This window comes from Coregonus lavaretus, assembly GCF_964263955.1.
Source record: "Coregonus lavaretus genome assembly, chromosome: 18".
Classification (NCBI taxonomy): Eukaryota; Metazoa; Chordata; class Actinopteri; order Salmoniformes; family Salmonidae; genus Coregonus; species Coregonus lavaretus.
Window position 1 is genome coordinate 42,441,632 of NC_140005.1, and position 21,898 is coordinate 42,463,529.

Sequence of the window (21,898 nt, forward strand, 5' to 3'; positions counted from 1 at the left end):
TAAATGTCCAGCCCTGCTCTAACTAACAGAGGGCTGTCTGGGTGGTGAGTGAGGTGACCAGCAGGGTTAGTAGGATGGACGAGGGCGCGTAAGGTACAAGGGAGGTGGAGCTACTGTTGGAGTTAAGGAGGAAGAATGGGCTCCCTGAGCTGTCGTTGAAGTTTTTGTTGTTTCTGGGGTTGTAGTTTGGGTTGTAGTTTGAGTTTGAGCTGAAGTCCGAGTCGGACATGGTTTTGAGGGAGGGTGTACCTTCGCATCCTCGCTCGATCTGCCCGCTGCGGAACAGCGCGTCTTGGAGGAGATCTGGGAGGCGGCCGTTGAGGTCCACAGAGGCCAGGCAGCCCTGGAAGCCATCCCGGGACGCCACCAGCTTGGGCAGGCTATTGTACATACCAGGGCCCAGTCCAGCGATAAACAGGTCACCTGGAGGGAGGAGGAGAGAGGACACCGACATGTACTGACAGAGTCAAGCTTTATCACCAAGTATTTTATTTTACAGTCCTGGTAATGCTTTGTTTTACAGTCCTGTTTAAGCTGTTATTTGCAAATACATTATGTTTTTAAAGAGTGTTTTACGATAATTAATTCAACAAATTCTACATAATCAACCAGGGTGTATGTGTGCGACTCAAAACCACAATAGCCCATTGAGGTAAAGCCTAGGCATTAGCTCTGGGACATGGATATTCAGGTCTCAAGCAAGGTTAGTCATCCCACATGGTTCACTGAACCACCTCTGCTATATACTCTACCTTTCAGGTCGAGGTTTTTGGCTCCATTGACCACCTGGCTGGTTGCCTTGGCGTCCACCTTCAGCGTGTGGATGTTGCTGTTGTCACGGGTGATGACCACATTGTGCCACTGGTTGTCATGGAGAGCCCGGTCGCTGTTACCCTTGATGACGTTAGGCCCATTGCCAAGGTCAAACACGTAGTGGATGTACCTGAGGAGGTCAAAGGTCAGTCTGGTCATTGAATAGAACGCCTGTTTGACTGACAAACAGTAATTGTGCTGATGTTGCTTCCAGAGGCAGTTTGGAACTCGGTAGTGAGTGTTGCAACCGAGGACAGACTATTTTTACGCGCTACTCGCTTCAGCACTCGGCGGTCCCGTTCTGTGAGCTTGTGTGGCCTACCACTTCGCGGCTGAGACGTTGTTGCTCCTAGATGTTTCCACTTCACAATAACAGCACTTACAGTTGACCGGGGCAGCTCTAGCAGGGCAGAAATTTGACAAACTTACTTGATGGAAAGGTGCCATCCTATGACGGTGCCACGTTGAAAGTCACTGAGCTCTTCAGTACAGGCCATTCTACTGCCAATGTTTGTCTATGGAGATTGCATGGCTGTGTGCTCGATTCTATACATCTGTCAGCAACGGGTGTGGCTGAAATAGCCGAATCCACTAATTTGAAGGGGTGTCCACATACATATTTATTACAGTATATGTCACTTACTGTGACATATTGCATTTCTGCTACTGTAATACCATCCCTGTGTGTACCTACTGTCCTTCATAGTGGTGGTTGTAGTATCTGAACAGTTTATAATTTTGGCTGACGTTTGCAAATGGTGTGTTAGATGAACTTTACTCTGCCTTGCTGAAACATCTGGAAAGCATCACTATAGGGCCCCCCTGAAACAGAGGAGACTTGGATATGTGGAAGCCAGGGATTGGTCTATTCAAAACACCCATCTTATGTTACATAGGATATGTACCAGGTTTTCAACAAAGGACGGGGAGAATAATCATATTTGAGATTGGGTTAGTTGTTCTCCAGATTCTGCAGAAATCTGTAAATTGACACTGAAATCTTTTGATATAATAAACCTTTATAATCAAAGTACAGTGTCAGCGGATTTCTTATCAACACAGCATATCAGCATCGTTGTTCGGCCACCACAGAAAATTGGCGACGAGGATTTTGGGACGAGTTGCGTCTGTTCAGCGTTTCATCATGGGCTCCGAAATGACTCCCGCTCAAGAGGCCGGCAGATAAGGTGAGCTTTCTCACAACTTTGGGCGCTGGTCAGTTCATGTGACTGTGTGTGCGTTGGGGGATGCACCGTTTAGAACTTGTGTGTGCGCCTTGCTGTTATTTGCTGTGGGATGAGAATCCGTTCTAAATTTCTAAAGTTGTTTGCGTTGAAAACAACGCAAACAGGGGGGAGTGAGAATATAATACAAGATAAAAGTGTCTATAGGAATTGATAACACTGGGCCCAGGGAAATTTGGCTTGAATAGAATTAAAGGGAAAAAGGACTAGAATGAAGAAATAAGGAACAAGGAACTAAGGAAAAAAGTATACTGTTAGGACGTCGCTGATCTACGGAAGCCCTCAAACGAGGCGATCATTAAGATGGGCCATAAATCCTGGAGAGTCACTAGGTGAATTTTCAGGTCAGTTCAAGGAACTGTGAGATTGTAGAATACACATTAAATTGTATGTTACCTCTCGGTATATAGTTGACGAGGTATATGTCCGAAGTAGCCTCTCATTGAATATCTGCAACTCAAGGTAGCAGAAATTTAGGAAGGAATATAAAGGAAATAGGAGCGATGGAAGCATGCGGTATGAATGGATGCATTCTTGTTGATTATGTGTGTGTGTGAGAGAAAGAGAGCGTGTGTTTGAGTAAATAAAGAGGTTTCTGCTGTGTTTCAGCTTGTCACGATCGTCTGAGGAAGCGGACCAATACGCAGCGCGTTGAGTGAACATGATGACTTTAATAGATAAAGCACGTAAATACAAAACAAAAGACGATAGTGAAGTCCAACAGTGACTATGACTGAAATGGAACAAAAACCCACAACACCCAAGAGAAAACACACAGTATAAATATGGCTCCCAATCAGAGATAACGAGCCGACAGCTGACACTCGTTACCTCCGATTGGGAGTCAATGACCAAACCTAGAAATAAACGTGACAGAAATGCAACCATAGAAAATCACCCAAAACCCAACAAAACACAATACACCCTGGCTCAAATACAAAAGTCCTGGAGCCAGAGTGTCACAGTACCCCCCCCTAAAGGTGCGAACTCCGGGCGCACCAGCATACAGTCTAGGGGAGGGTCTGGGTGGGCGTCTGTCCACGGTGGCGGTTCTGGCCCTGGTCGTGGTCCCCACCCCACCTTAGTCACTATCCGCTTCCGTAGCCTCCTCCACATGACCACCCCCCAACTAAACCCCACTGGATTAAGGGGCGGCACCGGACTAACGGGCAGCACCGGACTAAGGGGCAGCACCGGACTAAGGGGCAGTACCGGACTAAGGGGCAGCACCGGACTAAGGGGCAGCACCGGGCTAAGGGACAGCACCGGACTCAATGGCAGATCCTGGCTGGCTGGCTCTGGCGGGTCCTGGCTGGACGGCTCTGGCGGATCCTGGCTGGACGGCTCTGGCGGATCCTGGCTGGACGGCTCATGGCTGGCTGAAGGATCTGGCTGCTCATGGCTGGCTGACGGATCTGGCTGCTCATGGCTGGCTGACGGATCTGGCTGCTCATGGCTGGCCGACGGATCTGGCTGCTCATGGCTGGCCGACGGATCTGGCTGCTCATGGCTGGCCGACGGATCTGGCTGCTCATGGCTGGCTGACGGATCTGGCTGCTCATGGCTGGCTGACGGATCTGGCTGCTCATGGCTGGCCGACGGATCTGGCTGCTCATGGCTGGCTGACGGATCTGGCTGCTCATGGCTGGCTGACGGATCTGGCTGCTCATGGCTGGCTGACGGATCTGGCTGCTCATGGCTGGCGGAAGGCTCTGGCTGATCCTGTCTGGCGGAAGGCTCTGGCTGATCCTGTCTGGCGGAAGGCTCTGGCTGATCCTGTCTGGCGGAAGGCTCTAGCGGCTCCGGTCTGGCGGACGGCTCTGACGGCTCATGGCAGACGGGCGGCTTAAGCGCCTTAGGGCAGACGGGCAGTTCAGGCCCCGTTGGGCAGACGGCAGACTCTGGCCGTCTGAGGCGCACCGTAGGCCTGGTGCGTGGTGCCGGAACTGGAGGTACCGGGCTGAGGACACGCATCTCAGGGCTAGTGCGGGGAGAAGCAACAGGGCATGCTGGACCCTGGGGACGCACATAAGGCCTAGTGCGGAGAGCCGGAACAGGGCATGCTGGACCCTGGGGACGCACATAAGGCCTAGTGCGGAGAGCAGCAACAGGACGCACAGGACTCGGGGGACACACAGGAGGCTTGGTGCGTGGTGTAGGCACTGGTGGGAAAAGGCTGGAGACACGCACCATACAGCTAGTGCGTGGAGGAGACACAGGGCTCTGCAGACGTACAGGAAGCCTAGTGCGTGGTGTAGGCCCTGGTGGTACTGGGCTGGAGCGGGGAGGTGGCGCCGGAAATACCGGACCGTGCAGGCTTACTGGCTCCCTTGAGCACTGAGCCTGACCAACCTTACCTGGGTTGATGCTCCCCGTCGCCCGACCAGTACGGGGAGGTGGAATAACCCGCACCGGCCTATGTGGGCGAACCGGGAACACCATGCATAAGGCTGGTGCCATGTACGCCGGCCCGAGAAGACGCACTGGTAGCCGGATGCGTTGGGCCGGCTTCATGACATCTGGCTCAACGCTCACTCTAACCCGGCCGATACGTGGAGCTGGACTGTACCGAACCGGGCTATGCCTGCGTACAGGAGACACCATGCGCTCTACTGCGTAACACGGTGTCTGCCCGTACTCTCGCTCTCCACGGTAAGTCCAGGGAGTAGGCGCAGGTCTCCTACCTGACTTCGCCACACTCCCTTTTAGCCCCCCCCCAAGAAATTTTTGGGTAGTACCCACGGGCTTCCAGCCTCGACTCCGTGCTGCCTCCTCATACCACCTCCTCTCGGCTTTAGCTGCCTCCAGCTCTTCACGAGGGCGGCGATATTCTCCCGGTTGTGCCCAAGGACCCTTTCCATCCAGTATCTCCTCCCATGTCCATGAATCCTTGATAGGCGTCCATAAATCCTGTTGCCGCTTGACACGCTGCTTGGTCCTTTTAAGGTGGGTTTTTCTGTCACGATCGTCTGAGGAAGCGGACCAATACGCAGCGCGTTGAGTGAACATGATGACTTTAATAGATAAAGCACGTAAATACAAAACAAAAGACGATAGTGAAGTCCAACAGTGACTATGACTGAAACGGAACAAAAACCCACAACACCCAAGAGAAAACACACAGTATAAATATGGCTCCCAATCAGAGATAACGAGCCGACAGCTGACACTCGTTACCTCCGATTGGGAGTCAATGACCAAACCTAGAAATAAACGTGACAGAAATGCAACCATAGAAAATCAGCCAAAACCCAACAAAACACAATACACCCTGGCTCAAATACAAAAGTCCTGGAGCCAGAGTGTCACACAGCTGTGTGTCGACTCATGCTATGATAAGATTTATGTTAGAGATATATACATATATATGTTTTGGTTGAGAACAGGGGTTTTAGTTTTTGTAAGGAAATATGTTAATTACGGTTAAAACCTTATGAGTCTCCATTTGAGAGAACGTTTTAAACTTTGTTAAAAAAAACTATGAGCCCCCGGGAGGACGTTATGATTGTATAGAGAGGATTTGTAATGGATAAGAAAATAACTATAAATCTGCAGATTAGAATAAGTGAAGACAGTAAAGTTAAGAGACTTCGAAGTAGGATTTGTGTTCTATGTTTTGTGTTGGTTTGTGCATTTTGTTCAGTGTTACTGTTTGTCTGTGTTGGAAAGAACGGAGGGACAGCTGGTCTGTCTGCTGTCTGACTTAGAGAAAAGTTACTGTGGGAGAGCTCCTCTCACCTTGACATCGCACTAGTAAATGAGCTGCGCATGCGTGGGATTTTATGAGTTTAGAGTTAAACAGAGCAAATATGCCACTCCCCTGCCAGCACTGAGCTGCTGGGAGACGCAGACTTAGGGCTGAAAAAGAAGGAGGGGGACTTTGAATACACACAAATAAAGTATTCTGTTTGTTAAGTGGCTGTTGCTTAATTATGAAACTATTTGATTGAGATCCATTGAATTTATAATTAAGAGTTATGTTGACAGATTAAAAAAATAAAAATAAAAATAAATATTATTGCGCTATTTATAATATTCCTGAGTTAAGCTGTTTGCTTTTTTCTTAGCGCGAATGTGAACATAGGTATGTTTAAAAGGGTATTGTATGGTTGAAATAACTCAGTGAGTGCATAAAATACCAAATTCTTGTCTGTTTCTTTTGTTCTTCAGTGATGTGAGAAACGAGAAGGAGGAGACAGAGAGAGAGGAGGTGCTGACCAGTGCGTCACACGACAGCGTGTGCTGCCCCGGATCCAGTCCAATTAAGGCCAGTACTGTTCTATCCACAAACGTACTTTCCCTTACAGGATTTAATAGATACAGTGGAGAAAAAAAGTATTTAGTCAGCCACCAATTGTGCAAGTTCTCCCACTTAAAAAGATGAGAGAGGCCTGTAATTTTCATCATAGGTACACGTCAACTATGACAGACAAAATGAGAAAAAGAAATCCAGAAAATCACATTGTAGGATTTTTAATGAATTTATTTGCAAATTATGGTGGAAAATAAGTATTGTCAGACAGATGATGACATTTCTTGGTATTGCTGGTTATTCTTCAGCTTGGGTTGAGAGCTATGCTAGTTTGACGGGACCTTTGAGAGCTATAGTTAAAGATACTGGGAGTGGTCAACTCCATAGCAATCTTTCCTGGACACAGGAAGGCCTTGTGGCATTTGAAACGATCAAACAGAGGCTACAGGAGGCACCTGCACTCACACTACCAGACTACTCTAAGAATTTCTTGCTATATGTGTCTACTTCTACTGGAGGTAAATATGCATCTGCAGTTCTTTGTCAGCCGACAGGTACAGGGACGAATCCTCAACCTATTTCCTACTACTCTACTGCCTATTCAGAAGTAGAACTAGGGCTACCACTGTGCTACAGAGCAATGGTGGGAGTATATTCAATGTATGACAAAGCATAATCTGTTACGATGGGTTACCCAGTAACAATTCTTACCCATCATAGTCTCAGAAATCTTCTGAACTATGGAAAATATACATTGACTATGCCTAGGCTCAGAGACTATCATAGGCTCTTAGAGCAGGAAGATGTCACCCTAGTGAGGTGTGATACGGTGAATCCAGCCAAGAACTTGCCAACTTCAGAGGATGGTGAGCCACATGATTGTGTTCAAGAAGCAGAGAAATACTCAAGGCTTAGATCAGATTTGCAAGCCTTTCCATTACGTGAGGCAGACCTGGAGTATTGGACTGATGGGTCTTGTTATCGTGTGGGAGATAAATTGTGTGCTGGCTATGCGGTAGTTAAAGCCCAAGGAATTGGATTTGTTGTTGAAAAGGCTGAAGTAATACCACAGCCTGCGTCCGCACAACTTGCTGAACTTGGGGGGGCTAACAGAAGCGTGTTTGTTAGCAGAAGGAAAGCGAGTGACAATATATACTGATTCTGCATATGCACATAGTGTATGTCATTTGTTTGGAGCAGTGTGGAAAGGTTGAGGGTTTTAAAAAAAGGATGGTTCTCCGATACAACATCATGCGCAAATAATGAAACTGTAGCATGCTATGATGAAGCCTAAAGAGATAGCGATAGCTAAGTGTGCAGCCCATAAAACAGATGTGTCAAAAGTCACACAAGGGAACAAAGCTGCTGATGAAGCTGCAAAAGCCGTCACAGGAGCGGACAAATTGGGCAAGGTTTTTCTGGTCACTCATGGAGTGGACTTGGAAGACAAAATTACGCTTAAGGATGTGATTTTGATGCAGGAAGCTGCTTCTACGATTGACAAACAGTTATGGCTAGACCGAGGTGCCGTCAAAGATGCTTCTGGTCTTTGGAGAAACCATGAGGGGTTGATAGTAGCGCCTCTAGACCTATTAGGCCTGATGATTCAGGAAGCACATGGGTTAGCTCATGTTGCAAGGGGGGAGGTTAGGAGAAAGATCACAAAGGAGTATGGTTTTTGGGCACCATATTTGCTTGAACAGGTTGACTATGTCATAGGCAGGTGCACAATCTGTCTGAAAAATAATGTTCGCAGGGGTTTGACTGTTCTTCCTGGTCACATTCCTACACCGAGAGGTCCTATGCGTGAGTTGGTTATCGACTTTGTTGATATGATAAAACCAGTTGAAGGGAAGAGATATATGCTGGTGGTTGTCGATAGATTTTCACGATGGCCGGAGGCCTGTCCAACCAAGTGAAAAGAAGCTCAATCGGTTGCCAAGTTCTTGTGTAAAGATGTCATAAGCAGGTGGGGACTTCCTGATCGAATATCCTCAGATAATGGGAAATAATTTGTGGATAAATCAGTGAAATGGATTGGGAATTAAGCAACGTCTTGGAGCAGTTTATCACACACAAAGTCAAAGGGATTTGTGAAAAAATGAACGGTGTTTTGAAAAATTGCATTGTCAAAATTTGCCAGCATACGGGTCTAAACTGGATAGCGGCGCTTCCTTTAGCATTAATGGTGTGTCGCTCAAGTGAGTTGCGTGATCTACGTATGACACCCCATGAACTGCTCACAGGAAGAAGGATGCCTACGCCTTGTTTGTGAACAAGCGGAAAGGGTCCAAGTTTGGCTCTTTTGGAAGATGAAATGAGAGCGTACGTTACATATATGGCCAATTTTCATAAAAAGTTGTCCACATATGTTTCTGACAGGCAAAGAAAAGAAGAGGTGCAGGAGAAGCTCGATGAGCAAAAAAAGGAGTACAGTGCAACCTGGGGACAAGGTGTTCGTGAAGGTATTTAGAAGGAAGTGGTATAACGAACATCGTGAAGGACCATTTGAAGTTGTTCGTAGTACTGGAACGGCTGTCCAGGTTAAAGGGTCTCCAACGTGGTATCATTTGTCACATTGTGTTAAAGTGACTAGAGAAGAGGTGTCACGCGCAGAGAGACAGGATGTTGAAGGCTCAAGAGAGCAGGATGGAGATAGGGAAGAACAGGCAGAAGGAGAGATGCATGACAATATCCAGAGTCAAAACCCAGAAGGAGAGATTGTCCATGCTGTGGAGAACGTTGATGATCATGTGTACACTTCTGATGATGCCAGAGATGACTCTGCAATGGATGGACAGGAAAGGAGATTTGGGGACATTGATTTTCAATGCGTCCCAGTAACAACAGGGCATATTTCAGTGGAATGTGAAACCGCAGAGATCACCAAGGGCAACTCTGTTACAGGAGAAGCTGGTGATTCGGTTAGACAAAGTAGCCCCAGACCAGTTAGGAAAAAAGTCAGACCAAAACGTTACGAAAACTAGGGTTGAAGTAACTCTAGGAAAGTCAGCTCAGCTTCCATGTCAGTGTACGAGAGAGAACAGTGGTGAAGGGAAATTTAGAGTTCAGTGGGAAGATAGCTATGGCATGAGTTTAGATCTGTTAGGAGCAGTTGCATTGAGAAAGTATGCGTTGCTGAATGATAAAAGAAGACTGAAGATTGAGGGTGATTGCAGTCTCTATGTGTACAATTCCCAGCAGGAGGATCAAGGTGATTATATATGTAGTTTTTATAATCCACAGTTTGAAAGTGAGGGATTAGAGTCGGGACTGAGAGTTAATGTAGTGACACTAGTGGTGATAGATGGAAATACAAGTAAAGAGCTCCAAGCTGTAGGGATAATAGATGAATCAACAACAATGACATCAACATTTCAGCCTAATACAACAACAATGAGAAGCAATTCAACTCTTTTAACTTTGACAGTTATTAAAGCTATAAATGTATCACATTTGAATACAATGGCGCCTCAGAAAATCGCTCCAACACCAATTTTAGAAAAGACTGTGATTAGGGTTAGGATGGGTGGTACAGCTCATCTTCCTTGTAGATGTGAGAGACGGAGTGGGGGTGGTGACATTCCTCCCACGTGGAGAGATAATTATGGAGAAGAAGTGTTGTTATCAGGACCAGAAGTAGAAGCTGTGCCCCCTTATCAAAGTAAGTATATTTTGTACAACGATATGAAGTGGAAGAGGGTTATGAGTGATTGCTCACTTCTTTTGCATAATGTTACATGGGAAGATCAGGGAGAATATACTTGTACTTATTTAGAGCCAGCGTTCAAATTTGTTCCGGTTAAGAATTACTGGTTAGAAGGCTATGAAACTCGTAAGGTGACGCTTATGATGAAAGATTTAAAGTCTGTTGAAGTTTCCACAGTCACCAAAGGAGTTCAGGAGCAGTATATTACAGTAGTCACTCCAAGAGCAAATAATACACAGAGTATATCTGCCACTTTGCCCTTGGAAATAATTAAGAGTGTTAATACATCAACTAAAGCCACTATTTTAACAGTAACTCTGAAAGAGATTAATGTTACGACGGCGATAACACATTTCGGAAATGTGACACAGACACCAACAACACATTTTCTGAAATTAAAGGATGTAGTAAATGTGACTCAGAAGTCTATGATACAGTTGGAGATTGGTGTAAATGGTAGTAAGGACAGTGTTGAAATAGGAGAGCAGATGGTAGCAGAGAATGATGAAGATTCATCTGAAATAGTGCAGAATTCTATCCCAGAGGTACAGGATGAGTTCTTTAATTTTGATGGAACACCAGAAGATATATCTGATCAATACCGCTCGTTAGGGAAGAGAGAAACTAAATGGAAGGCATATGGATTTGATTCTTCTGTTTTGCAAATTAAAGATGGATGGGCAGGTAGGAATCTATGGTTCCAGCAGTTAACTCATTCTGTAAGATCAGTGAGGAATCTGGAGGGTCCATGTCTGTTGAGAATTCCAGCACCAGGCACATGGGGTTCAATCTTAGAGACGGTGGCTCAACCTCTATCAACTGCGTGTCAATCTTATGCTTTATCATGGCTGTTGTATCAGCAACAATCATTAACAGATATAATGATGTCGTTGTCGAAGCACTTGTTTAGGCCTAGGTTTAATTGTTCTTGGTTAAATGAATTACCCTATGTGAATTTGTTAGATCGGAAGGAAAATAAGTTAACAGCGATTCCTGAAGCACTGGAGGTAAAACCCGTGAAGGCTAAAAGCAGTTTTTGTTCAAATAAAACATATGATGGACCGGGTATTTTTATGGGAATATCAGATTGTGATGATTATATGATGACTTTGGGTATGCATGAACGTAAGGTTAGGGATGAGATATATAAAGTAACTTTGTCTGTTCCATTTAGTAAGAAGAGCAGGACTTTGATGGTAAAAGATCAGCTTTTGCCTGGCAATGTGACTATAGGGAATTTTCGAGATATTTGGTGAGTTTGTGGTGATAAAGCCTATATATTCTTACCCTATGGATGGTCAGGATGTTGTTACATGTCGACGTTGAAGCTTCCATATGAGGTTTATACCATTCAAAAGGGGGAAGCACCGGACACAGCTCAATCTGATTCTAGGTCTGGAAATAGGGTGAAAAGGGAAATGGCGCAATTTCATAATCTGGAATCCCACCATTGGAGGATAAGTCTAGGAGAGAAGTGGGGACTTGGACTTTTTCCATGGTATGGTGTAACATTTTTGGCAGATCACATTGATAATATTACCTATACTTTGCAGGGTTTTGCAAACGAAACGATACGAGGGTTTAACCTTCTGTCAAATACTCAAAGAAGTCACAGACTGACGCTGTTGAAACATGACATGGCTCTTGACTATATTTTAGCCAAACAGGGTGGCTTATGTGTGGCTATGAACTTGACGGGGGACGATTGTTATACTTTGATCCCCGATAGTTCCGATAATATCACTAGTGTTATAGATGCATTGAAGAGTATAAGGGATGCGTTTGGTCAATCTGAAGGAGCTGGATGGTCAGCGAAGGCTTGGTTGCAAGATCAGTTAGGCCCAGTGGGAGCAGTGATAGTTCAGATTTTAGTAGCGGCCCTTGTAGTGCTGTGTGTGATGTTTTGCTTTTGTACTTTGTTATTGACTTTTGCGAAGGCTATGATATTGAGATCGGTTGGAGTTGTGATGCCTGGAGAAAACACTCAGATGCCGTTGTTAACTGTTACTGATCTAGATGGAGATGAACAAGTGGGACTGGATGGAGTATTGATGGATAGATATCCATTTTGAATATCTGATTGTGTGATAATTTTTCACATTTCTTTACATATTATTGTGAAATTTAGTATTTTCTTATGAATCAAAGGGGGGAAATGGAATGTGATTCATTTTATATATCATTTTTATATTATTGTTGATATTGATGTTTTAATTTGCATGTGTTGCTTTGCAAAATATACTGGTTGGTGTTTTCTTTTCTTCCAGAAGCATATGGGGGAATGTGTAGAGTGGGATTAAAATACTCAAACATGGACAATATGAATGGACTGGAGGAAGTTGAACAAGGACGGTGTGGAAATGTTCAGATTCCATTATCGACGTTGCATTGAAAGTCGACACTGCTGAGGAGATGCAGTGCAGGGGACTACATTTCAGTGTCTGCAATGATTTATATACATATTTGCATGTGTAATACATAATTTATGTCATATTCTTTCTGTATACATTTTTTGAAGAATTATGTTTTCTGTTGTTGGGTACATGTGGGGATGCTTAGGGATATTGGGTCTAGGCAGGGACAGAGAGAATCCACAGGAGGGTCCGATGGGTCGACCAGCCTGAATGTGGACATTTTTGATTGTATTTTGTTTTCTGAGGTTTTCATGTGTATTCAATTGCATCATAGCTTAAAATGCATTGATAACGTTTATAAATTTATCTGGAGTACTTAGGTGGTCGCCTGTCTTGATTGATTGATGGATATTTGGAATGAAAGCTGCCAGACAGGTCTCTCACACTCCATAAAAATTTGTTTACACTCCATGAAAATTTGTTTACATAAAAATTTGTTTATTCTCCATACATGTTGTTTTATTGCTAAAGTTACTCAAGAAGCCTGATGTAATAAAAATTGTTATTTGTCATAATCCTATTATTTTTGTTTTCGAGACTTAATTAGTCTCGAAGGGGGGAAATATGCAGTATCTGAACAGTTTATAATTTTGGCTGACGTTTGCAAATGGTGTGTTAGATGAACTTTACTCTGCCTTGCTGAAACATCTGGAAAGCATCACTATAGGGGCCCCCTGAAACAGAGGAGACTTGGATATGTGGAAGCCAGGGATTGGTCTATTCAAAACACCCATCTTATGGATCTATACCAGGTTTTCAACAAAGGACGGGGAGAATAATCATATTTGAGATTGGGTTAGTTGTTCTCCAGATTCTGCAGAAATCTGTAAATTGACGCTGAAATCTTTTGATATAATAAACCTTTATAATCAAAGTACAGTGTCAGCGGAATTCTTATTAACACAGCATATCAGCATCGTTGTTCGGCCACCACATGGTGACAAAAATAAATAACGTAAACAAACAACAAAGTCTAAGACCAGGTCGAACCCACTCACCCTTTGACCAGCTCCACAGCAATGAAGTCGTTTCCGTCTCCACTGTTGAACATTATGAAGCCGTCCGGGGAGGTGGTCTTGAACTGGAAGAACAGGTGCATAGAGGTGTAGGCCTGCAGGGTGGCCAGGCTCAGGTAGCTGCTCTTGGACTTGAAGGTCACAGGGTCAGCGATGATGGAGCGCATGCCAAAGCGGGCGTTTAGCTCGCAGAAGTCGATGTCTCCGTTCTTACAGAGATCGATGTACAGCATACCATTGAACCTGGAGTCAATAAAGGGGAATAAAGTTATATTTGAAAAATATATTATCTGATACATTAAAACAGATCAACTACATCCCTTTCTTGTTAACTGGAAGGACTTGTCATTCGCTAGCGGCAAACTTATCAACAAGATCTGCTGAAGTTAAGCAAAACAAAACAGCCATGTTAACTGATTTAGATCGGGTTTCTCCAAAACTGACATCATGTCAACAATGTCAACATATCCAATCTGATGGCGTAGTAGTCACATTCAAAACCGTTTGCATTGCCTGTAAAGAGCTTGTAGCTTGTATACTGTTATGTATTTCTGGGTGAAATAACAACGTTTATAACAGTATATAGCAGAAAGTATATAACAAAGTATATGAGAGAAGAGGAACCTGAGGCTCTGCAGGTGTCCAATGAAGCTAGAGGGGATGGCCGAGACGAAGCGTCTCTCCGTCATGATGCCCGTCTCGATGTTGTGGAACTCCAGACGGGTGTGGTCACCCGCCATCTGGCCTGGAGTAGGGGATGGAGTGAAAAGAACGAAAAGAAAAAAGAAAAAGAAAACACTGTCTGATACTAACACAAAAGGGCTGAATATAAAGAGGTGGTGAATTTTCGTTACAATATGGGTAAATACAATGTAATAGTACAAATGAATAAACTCAGCAAGAACAATTCAGACATATCAATAGATGTCAACAGTTTATAGTCACCTTTCTCAAATAATGTTTTCAAATAACATTCAAAACCACTATAAGGATAGTTCATCTTTATTAGCTAATTTTGTAATTCACGTAAGCCTTAAACTAAATGAGAACACCAGACATATCACCCATACAAACAGTAGCAGATGAGGAACTTTCTCTCAGACTGTAGCTAGTATAGTACCTTCTGCTATGTCATCGTCCACCGTGAGCTTGTAGGTTTTGCCCCGGCGGACCACGCGGACCGTATGCCACTCATTATCATTGAGTTTTTGCCCAGCATACAGGGTCTCTGGTCCCTTGCCTGAGAACGATGGTTGGTCACAAAGTTAAAGTTGTCCTGCCTCACCAACCAAACCTTTGCTTTCCAGTTGCTTTCCACTTTCCAATAGGGGCTGTTATATTGGGCCTTTTCCAATAGAAGGAGGTGATATAATGGGCTTATTTGTAACCAATCTAAGGAGCAGGTGTAATTCAATTGGTAGACAATGGCGCTTGTAACGCCAGGGTAGTGGGTTCGATCCCCGGGACCACCCATACGTAAAAATGTATGCACACATGACTGTAAGTCACTTTGGATAAAAGCGTCTGCTAAATGGCATATTATTATTATTATTATTATTATTATTATTATTATTATTATATTATTATATATTGGGGATGATGATAGCAGAGCACCTTGACATGTCAACTTGATTTGTCTTCTGATTCATTTTCAATTGGGATCATTTTTGCATTTTCACATATTCTTTCACTTTTCAAATTGCATGTGGAAAACAAAGGTTTGGTTATTTTGGTAAAAAGCAACAACGAATACATTTTTCTACAACAATATTTCTTAAATTGTGATAGCACACAGGAATAGCACCATCATGTATTCAGCAGAAAAACACTGCAGTCAATTCAACAATTACACAGCTTTTACTCATCATAGGGTCTGGAAATACCTTCCTTCAAAATCTGTTGTTAGTAAATTAATACTAGTTCAAAGAGGACTGTAGTGTTACCTACGTGTATACTAGGTTATTACTGTATCTTTCACAGCCAGGTAAAGCCCCAGAGCTGATCGCTTGAACTTCAGCTTGGTTTTACCAGAATCCCTCTAAGTACCAAATAAAGCCCAGTGATCTAGACAGCCTACTGCACTACCGTGAGCGTTTGTGTGGGTGTGTGTGTCTGACCCTACTTATCTGGCCTCTGTAATGACAGGAGATACAGGAGCTTCAGCAGGAGCGATATTCTCCGGGACACTTCTGTGTGTTCTCACCCTGTCATGGGTGTGCTGTTGATTTAAAGCAGCCGACACAAACAGAGTCTGGCAGACACAACCAGATGAGCTCAGAAACACCTGGAGGGATGCTGCATTGATTTGGACAGTTTCTTGTTTCCTTGTGCTGTCATTGTGGAGTGTTAACAACTAGGCTATTAGCTCAGAGTAGCTCATAAATCACAAAATAGGCCTCATTTTCAGGTATTACACAATATGGGGGGAAAAAATAGAAGTGGTTGGAAAGGTGCTGCTCGATTATGTCTGAGACCACCCGGATTTTCTTCTCCAGGTGGGCTACCCAGCAGAAGACATTATGTAAAATCTGGATTCCACTCTTTGTCCTGAAATGCCAGAGCAATTTACTGCAGCAATTAGTATCAGACATTATAGGAGCTGAATATACAATAACAGTAAACATATCTGTCACTCACAAACAACACACACGCATGCAGGAACGCGTGCACACACACACACACAAACACACACACACACACACACACACACACACACACACACACATTGATTCACATACACACACACTGAATGTGTCTCTTACATAAAAGACCTCAGTCCTCACATGGTCTTAGTCTGTTGAGAGCTTTGAAACGAATGTGCAACACTTAAAATGTACTTTTCATTCTTGTGTCTGACAATTAAAAAACCTCATAAGGCCTCTGACTACAGAGAAAAATGTGTTTTTGTTCACCTGTGAATACATCATCCATGGAAATAGCATGCTGACTCCTTCACGCACACACAGACAGACAGACAGTACACTAAAGGTTTCCGAGCCCTATTCATGAGTAAAAGCAGTTAATGTTGACCTACTCCCCAACAGTATGGACACTTCATATATCTGAGTGTATTATAGTGTCAAACTAAAGCTCAGACTTAGAGACACACGTTTAGATGCAAACAGAGCTCACCAAATTCACACATTAAATAAATCGTACAGTATCATGATACTGATATAATCATAATAAAACCATTAACTAATTTGTCGCAATACACTTGAAGAGGACCTACACTAAATGAATAGTATAACATCTTTATATATATCTGGTAATCATGTTGTATGTTCAAGCTACTTATTCTACTGTATATATGTATATGTATTCTACGTTGTCCACCTATGACGAAGCTCTTTCATGTAAGAATTTTCAAATGTTTAGTTATGTAACAAGTGGTGATTTCTTAATCTCAACTTCGTGATGAAAACCAAAATATCTGCCATATATAATTATGAAAAGGGTTATATAATTATCCGTCTCTAAAAAGGGAATGCATAATGCAGCCAAAACGGTAAATTAAACTTTCATTACAGTGGAACTTCCTATATCACTAAAATACATTCATACAGGGAAAGAAATCTGTCACAGGACCTTATAACATGAAACGTTCTTATTTAATAAAATATGGTCTGAAATAAAACTAAAACCTAAGAGATTAACAAATCACCACCCTGACTGTCTGTTTCCAGTTTGGGTGTTTCTGTTGTCCGTGATCTACTGATGGTCTGACCAGTTGAACTGACAGACACACCCCTTCTCCAACCAACACCATAGGGATAAGAGAAAGGCACACTTAAAATAACACATTCCTTTAAACAGCAGAGTATAATAATACAAGAGCAAAATGAAACTTGAGTGTTAACTTACTGGAAGTACAGTTTATCCTGATACAGTCTAGATGGGGAAGAATAAATGACAGATGAAATTGCATCCTTCAAGGTTATAGCTGCAGACATCCAAAAACAAGAATTCCACCCTTCCGGGGACGTCCACATGCAGAGAGGCGGCCATTTTGTAAGGGGGAGGTGGGGGGTCCTATATTGACTTTCAGGTGCTAGCGTGTTAGCTTAGATTACAAATGGCTGGCTTGTATTCTACAAGTGCTACTGCAATTTCAATATGATTGTAATAACTGGTAATGTAGCAATAAGTATGAGGTAGAATGAATATATTCACAAATGTCAAATCGTTGGTCCATATACAATAGTTATGACTGACATGGGGATTAGTTGGGTGTTGTATGGTAAAATGTACATAGCGCTTTTGCAGCACTTGTTAAAGTTATGAAATTAACTTAGTTTTGTGACCACTACTAAGTTATAACACTTAGATTATACACATAAGGGCAAATGTAATTTATTTAAAGCTGCATAACAAGGACATTGGCTGTCAACATTTTTTAAAATGGCCGCTTTTATTTTACCAACCACATAGATTCTCCAACCCAGCATAGACTTCCATTTTGGAATAGTTTTCATTTTGATTTAAAACTCAAAGTCTCCAGCTCCAAAGCCTTCACACCAACTTGTTGACTAAACAGGCTATTAAAATCATATATCTGATATTAGCAAGAAGGTGGTGTTAGCTATTCATATTGGAGCCACAGATCTTTGAAACAGTGCAATACTATTCTACTTGACAGTTGAATAAACTTAAATATATAAAAAAGTGTTACAACACTTTTATTATTTTGGAGAAATATTTCCAAGATTATCAATTAAAAAAAGCGAATGGACTAGTGAAAGATAATTGACTAGTTCCTTCGCTGACAACAGATTCCTACCTGTTATAGGCCTACAGGTTTCTGTGACGGACATTTTGAGTCGGCCTATGGGATCCTGCAAGGGACATTCTGGGTTGGTCACCATGTGGCTAGTGGGTTCATGTGTCGTCAACCGCAACAGAAAAGTGGGAGCGAACAGCCACGATCCAATCAGCACCAGCACCATGCAGAGGCACAAGACCCTCATATCTAACAGTACAGTATAGAGACTGTGTTGCTCAGTTGGTAGAGCATAGCGCTTGCAAGGGGTGTGGGTTCGATTCCCGCTGGGGCCACCCATATGTAAAACGTATGCACGCATGACTGTAAGTGTCTGCTAAATAACATATATATTATATATACTGTAGGTAGTTTCTATGAAACAATGTATCATATGGGTTTAGATAAACACATTAAGAATATGTATCTCTTCAACACTTAAATGTGGATATGTGATGCTCGTTATTGATATTGTACTTGATACAAAAAGTGAATTGTGTAGGGTAGTTTTGTGTAGCCAATTTTTGTAGTTGCAATTCTTAATAAAATACTTTGATGACTAAAGTAATATTTAGTGTGCATAACATAGTCTATCAATTGCTACTATAGGTATTATAATGACGAAGCACACTACAAACTATTATGACAAATATCCAGCTTTATTAAAGCTTTAATCAATCTTAAAGACAAATTGTGTGTAAATATAGGTTATGTACACTAGTGCTTCTTTCCTTTTTGTAACACAGTGGTGTGTTTGTAAAAAAAGAGAGAAGGAAGGTTGCCTGGGGGGCAGCCAGCTGCAGGTTTGGCTGGGCTCTGTTCTCGGGCTGTTCGCCTGACGGGCCGCAGGCTTAAGGCCTTTGAAGGGGTGAATACCATCTTTTGACAAAGCATGATGGGAAATGGAGTTGATAGCTAGGAGATGTACATAGAGATTGTATATAGTATGTGTACACCATAAACAAAGAGAAGGAGAACAAACCCAAAATCAAAAGCCAAGAAGTTTCAACTTGAAGACAAGAAGATGATGTTAGTTGAAAATGTAAAGTTGAGATTTTTCTTTCTCAATTTCCTGTAGATGATGAACTGAGAATCAGTTGGAGTAAGTCACCTCTTAGAAAGTCACAGCACTACACAATGTTTATAAAGATGTATTTGATATAATATATTATAATAACAATAGTGTGCTAATCAGCAATAGTGTGTATAGTATTCAGACTTTAAATGACAATTTAAGATGTACTTTATAAATAATGATATCTACTGGTGCTGTGACTGTCTCAAAATGACAATGGCTATGGTTTATCTGTTCAAAAGATGGGCCAGACAGCATATTTATCAATGACAAGAACTTTCAGAATGAAATAGCTTAAATAAAGCCAAAAAAGTTTAGTTAAAAAGTATAGCAATGTCTATAAAGAGTGTTACTCAATCTATATCTAATGACACAGATCACAATAAAGTCCATGCAAATAAAATATATATATTTTTTTATCACTACTCCTTATATTATTGCGATCCTTTACTCTATTAACCAAACCAAAAAAGAAATAAAAGAATAATGATGGAGGGATAGAGACATTAAACGAAGAGAGAAAGAGAGTGCCACGTTTTTTAACACGTGGCGTAGTCTGTAATGTCATACGATACCTAGGTTGACCGTGAGCTTGACCCGGCCACCGTCCAGCTCGAGACGCAGCGTGTCAGCCGAGTCCCGCGAGGTGGTGGCCATGAGCAGGCCGTAGGCCCGCTGGGACATGAAACGTAGAGACACGTCCTCAGCCTCTGTGTGCATCACCTGAGGCATCACCACCTTCATGTACATACTGCCGTCATAACTCAAGATGGACGCCTCTGTCGGGGGGAGAAAGAGAGAGAAAGAGAGAGAGAGAGAGAGAGAGAGAGAGAGAGAGAGAGAGAGAGAGAGAGAGAGAGAGAGAGAGAGAGAGAGAGAGAGAGAGAGAGAGAGAGAGAGAGAGAGAAAGAGAGAGAGAGAGAGAGAGAGAAAATAGAAATAAATACCAGAGAGATGGAGGGAGAGAGAGAGAGAGAGAGATAGAGAGAGAGAGAGAGAGAGAGAGAGAGAGAAGACAGAAATGTGTTAGTCACAATATCTGCTGTCACACATCTTGTTTAGGTGGAGAAATGTACATCGTAACTACATCAGGTTTTCAGCACACGTGCACGCTCACACACAGACACACACACATGCTCCCCATGCTATTGTCCCTTGCTGGTTTCCCATCACCGCTCTCTTCAGGTGAGACTCTCTCTGTATTTTTTCTCTTTCATTTTTCTTGCCATAACAAATGTTAAGTACATACTGTACCTACAGCATGCTGTAGACTCCCCTAGAGTGTATCCAACCGTACTCGTTTACACACAGATGATGGCTGAGGTACAAGGGAAGGGCTCAAGATGGAACACACACATACACTCATACCTCACAGCACACTTCTATACCTGTCTCACAGTAGAGATGAGAGGGAGAGAGCGCTGTATAAAAATGCGTTAAATCGGCCATGAAATAGCTACTCTGGCAGAGCCGGGTTTAAAGCAGAGAGGAAGAACACGAGAGGGAAACAAAAGGAGACAGACTGTGATACCCTACATCTGCTGGAATCTGAATCCACTGATATTACAGGCCCACTCTGCTCGCTCTCCTCCTCTCTCTTTCTCTCTCTTTTTCTCTCCATTAATTGCTTCCCGGCATTCAGCCAGTAGACACAAACACTCTTTTAGTCCTCACAGCTGTGAAAACTCCATCTGGAAAACACACACACACACACACACCCTCCTTTGACGCAGTGGCAAAGAAATTGCTGACAAACTCTACAATTACGTCCCGATCAATATGTTATTATGTACGATTAGATGCTTCTCACCCTCCTCCCTTCCAAGCTTCTGCCAAGGCTTCATTTATACACAGCATAACAGGTATAGGCTGGACGAGGACAGGGGGAACACCTCTGAGTACAATGAAGACAGAACCAGGAAGAGAGAGGGGAAGAGGGAGGAGAGAGGAGAGAGAAAGAAAGAGGTAAGGTGGATAGAGTGAAAAAGAGAGAGTGATAAAGACAAAGTAAGAGAGAAAGATAGAGAAAGAGAGGGAGAACTAACAGAATGTAGTTGGGAGAGGGGGAACACCTCCAGACAGAATGTCTACGGTTGAGTGTGAGGTGTGAAGAGAGATCAGGGAGGTTTAATATCCCAGTAAGTGACTGTCAGGCTGATACTAACTGACAGAGCTACAGACCCCTGAGGGACAGACAGACATGTCACTATAGTGTGTTCACATAGACATGGTGGCAGGTTGTCTTCCGCAGGCAAGCCACACACAATAGTCAGGGATTAGTTCCTTCACTTTAATCTTTTCATTTATCACAATTGGGATGGTATTCAGAAAGCATCTCAGAATAGGAGTGCTGATCTAGGATCAGTTTAGCCTTTTAAAACATAATGAATAAAAGGGAAGGGCCTGATCCTGGATCAGCACTCTGATTGAGATACTTTGTGAAAAGGGGCCCTAATCTTGGCTTAACCGAAATGGTTAAAACATATATTTAATATGAAGGAAAATATGTACTGTAGGGAGAGGATGTGATGGGAGAGTATGGAAAATGGAAACTCCTCTACTCCAATATTCTACTGCAGCTACCATAATGTTATGTTATTCTGTTTTTTTTCTGTT

General features: G+C 42.9%; 1 protein-coding gene across 1 annotated transcript in view; it reads right to left on the reverse strand.

Annotated features, from left to right (window-relative positions):
• The window catches only part of LOC311145660 (neurexin-3a-like), a gene marked incomplete at both ends in the record, with an annotated part of 159,253 nt that overhangs the window by 12,550 nt on the left and 124,805 nt on the right, over nt 1–21,898 (reverse strand). The window contains 7 exons of the mRNA XM_084181925.1: nt 250–423; nt 753–943; nt 13,431–13,691; nt 14,073–14,193; nt 14,569–14,688; nt 17,313–17,339; nt 19,858–20,061. Coding sequence (XP_084038051.1) covers nt 250–423; nt 753–943; nt 13,431–13,691; nt 14,073–14,193; nt 14,569–14,688; nt 17,313–17,339; nt 19,858–20,061 — 1,098 coding nt within the window. The remainder of the gene's footprint in view (nt 1–249; nt 424–752; nt 944–13,430; nt 13,692–14,072; nt 14,194–14,568; nt 14,689–17,312; nt 17,340–19,857; nt 20,062–21,898) is intronic.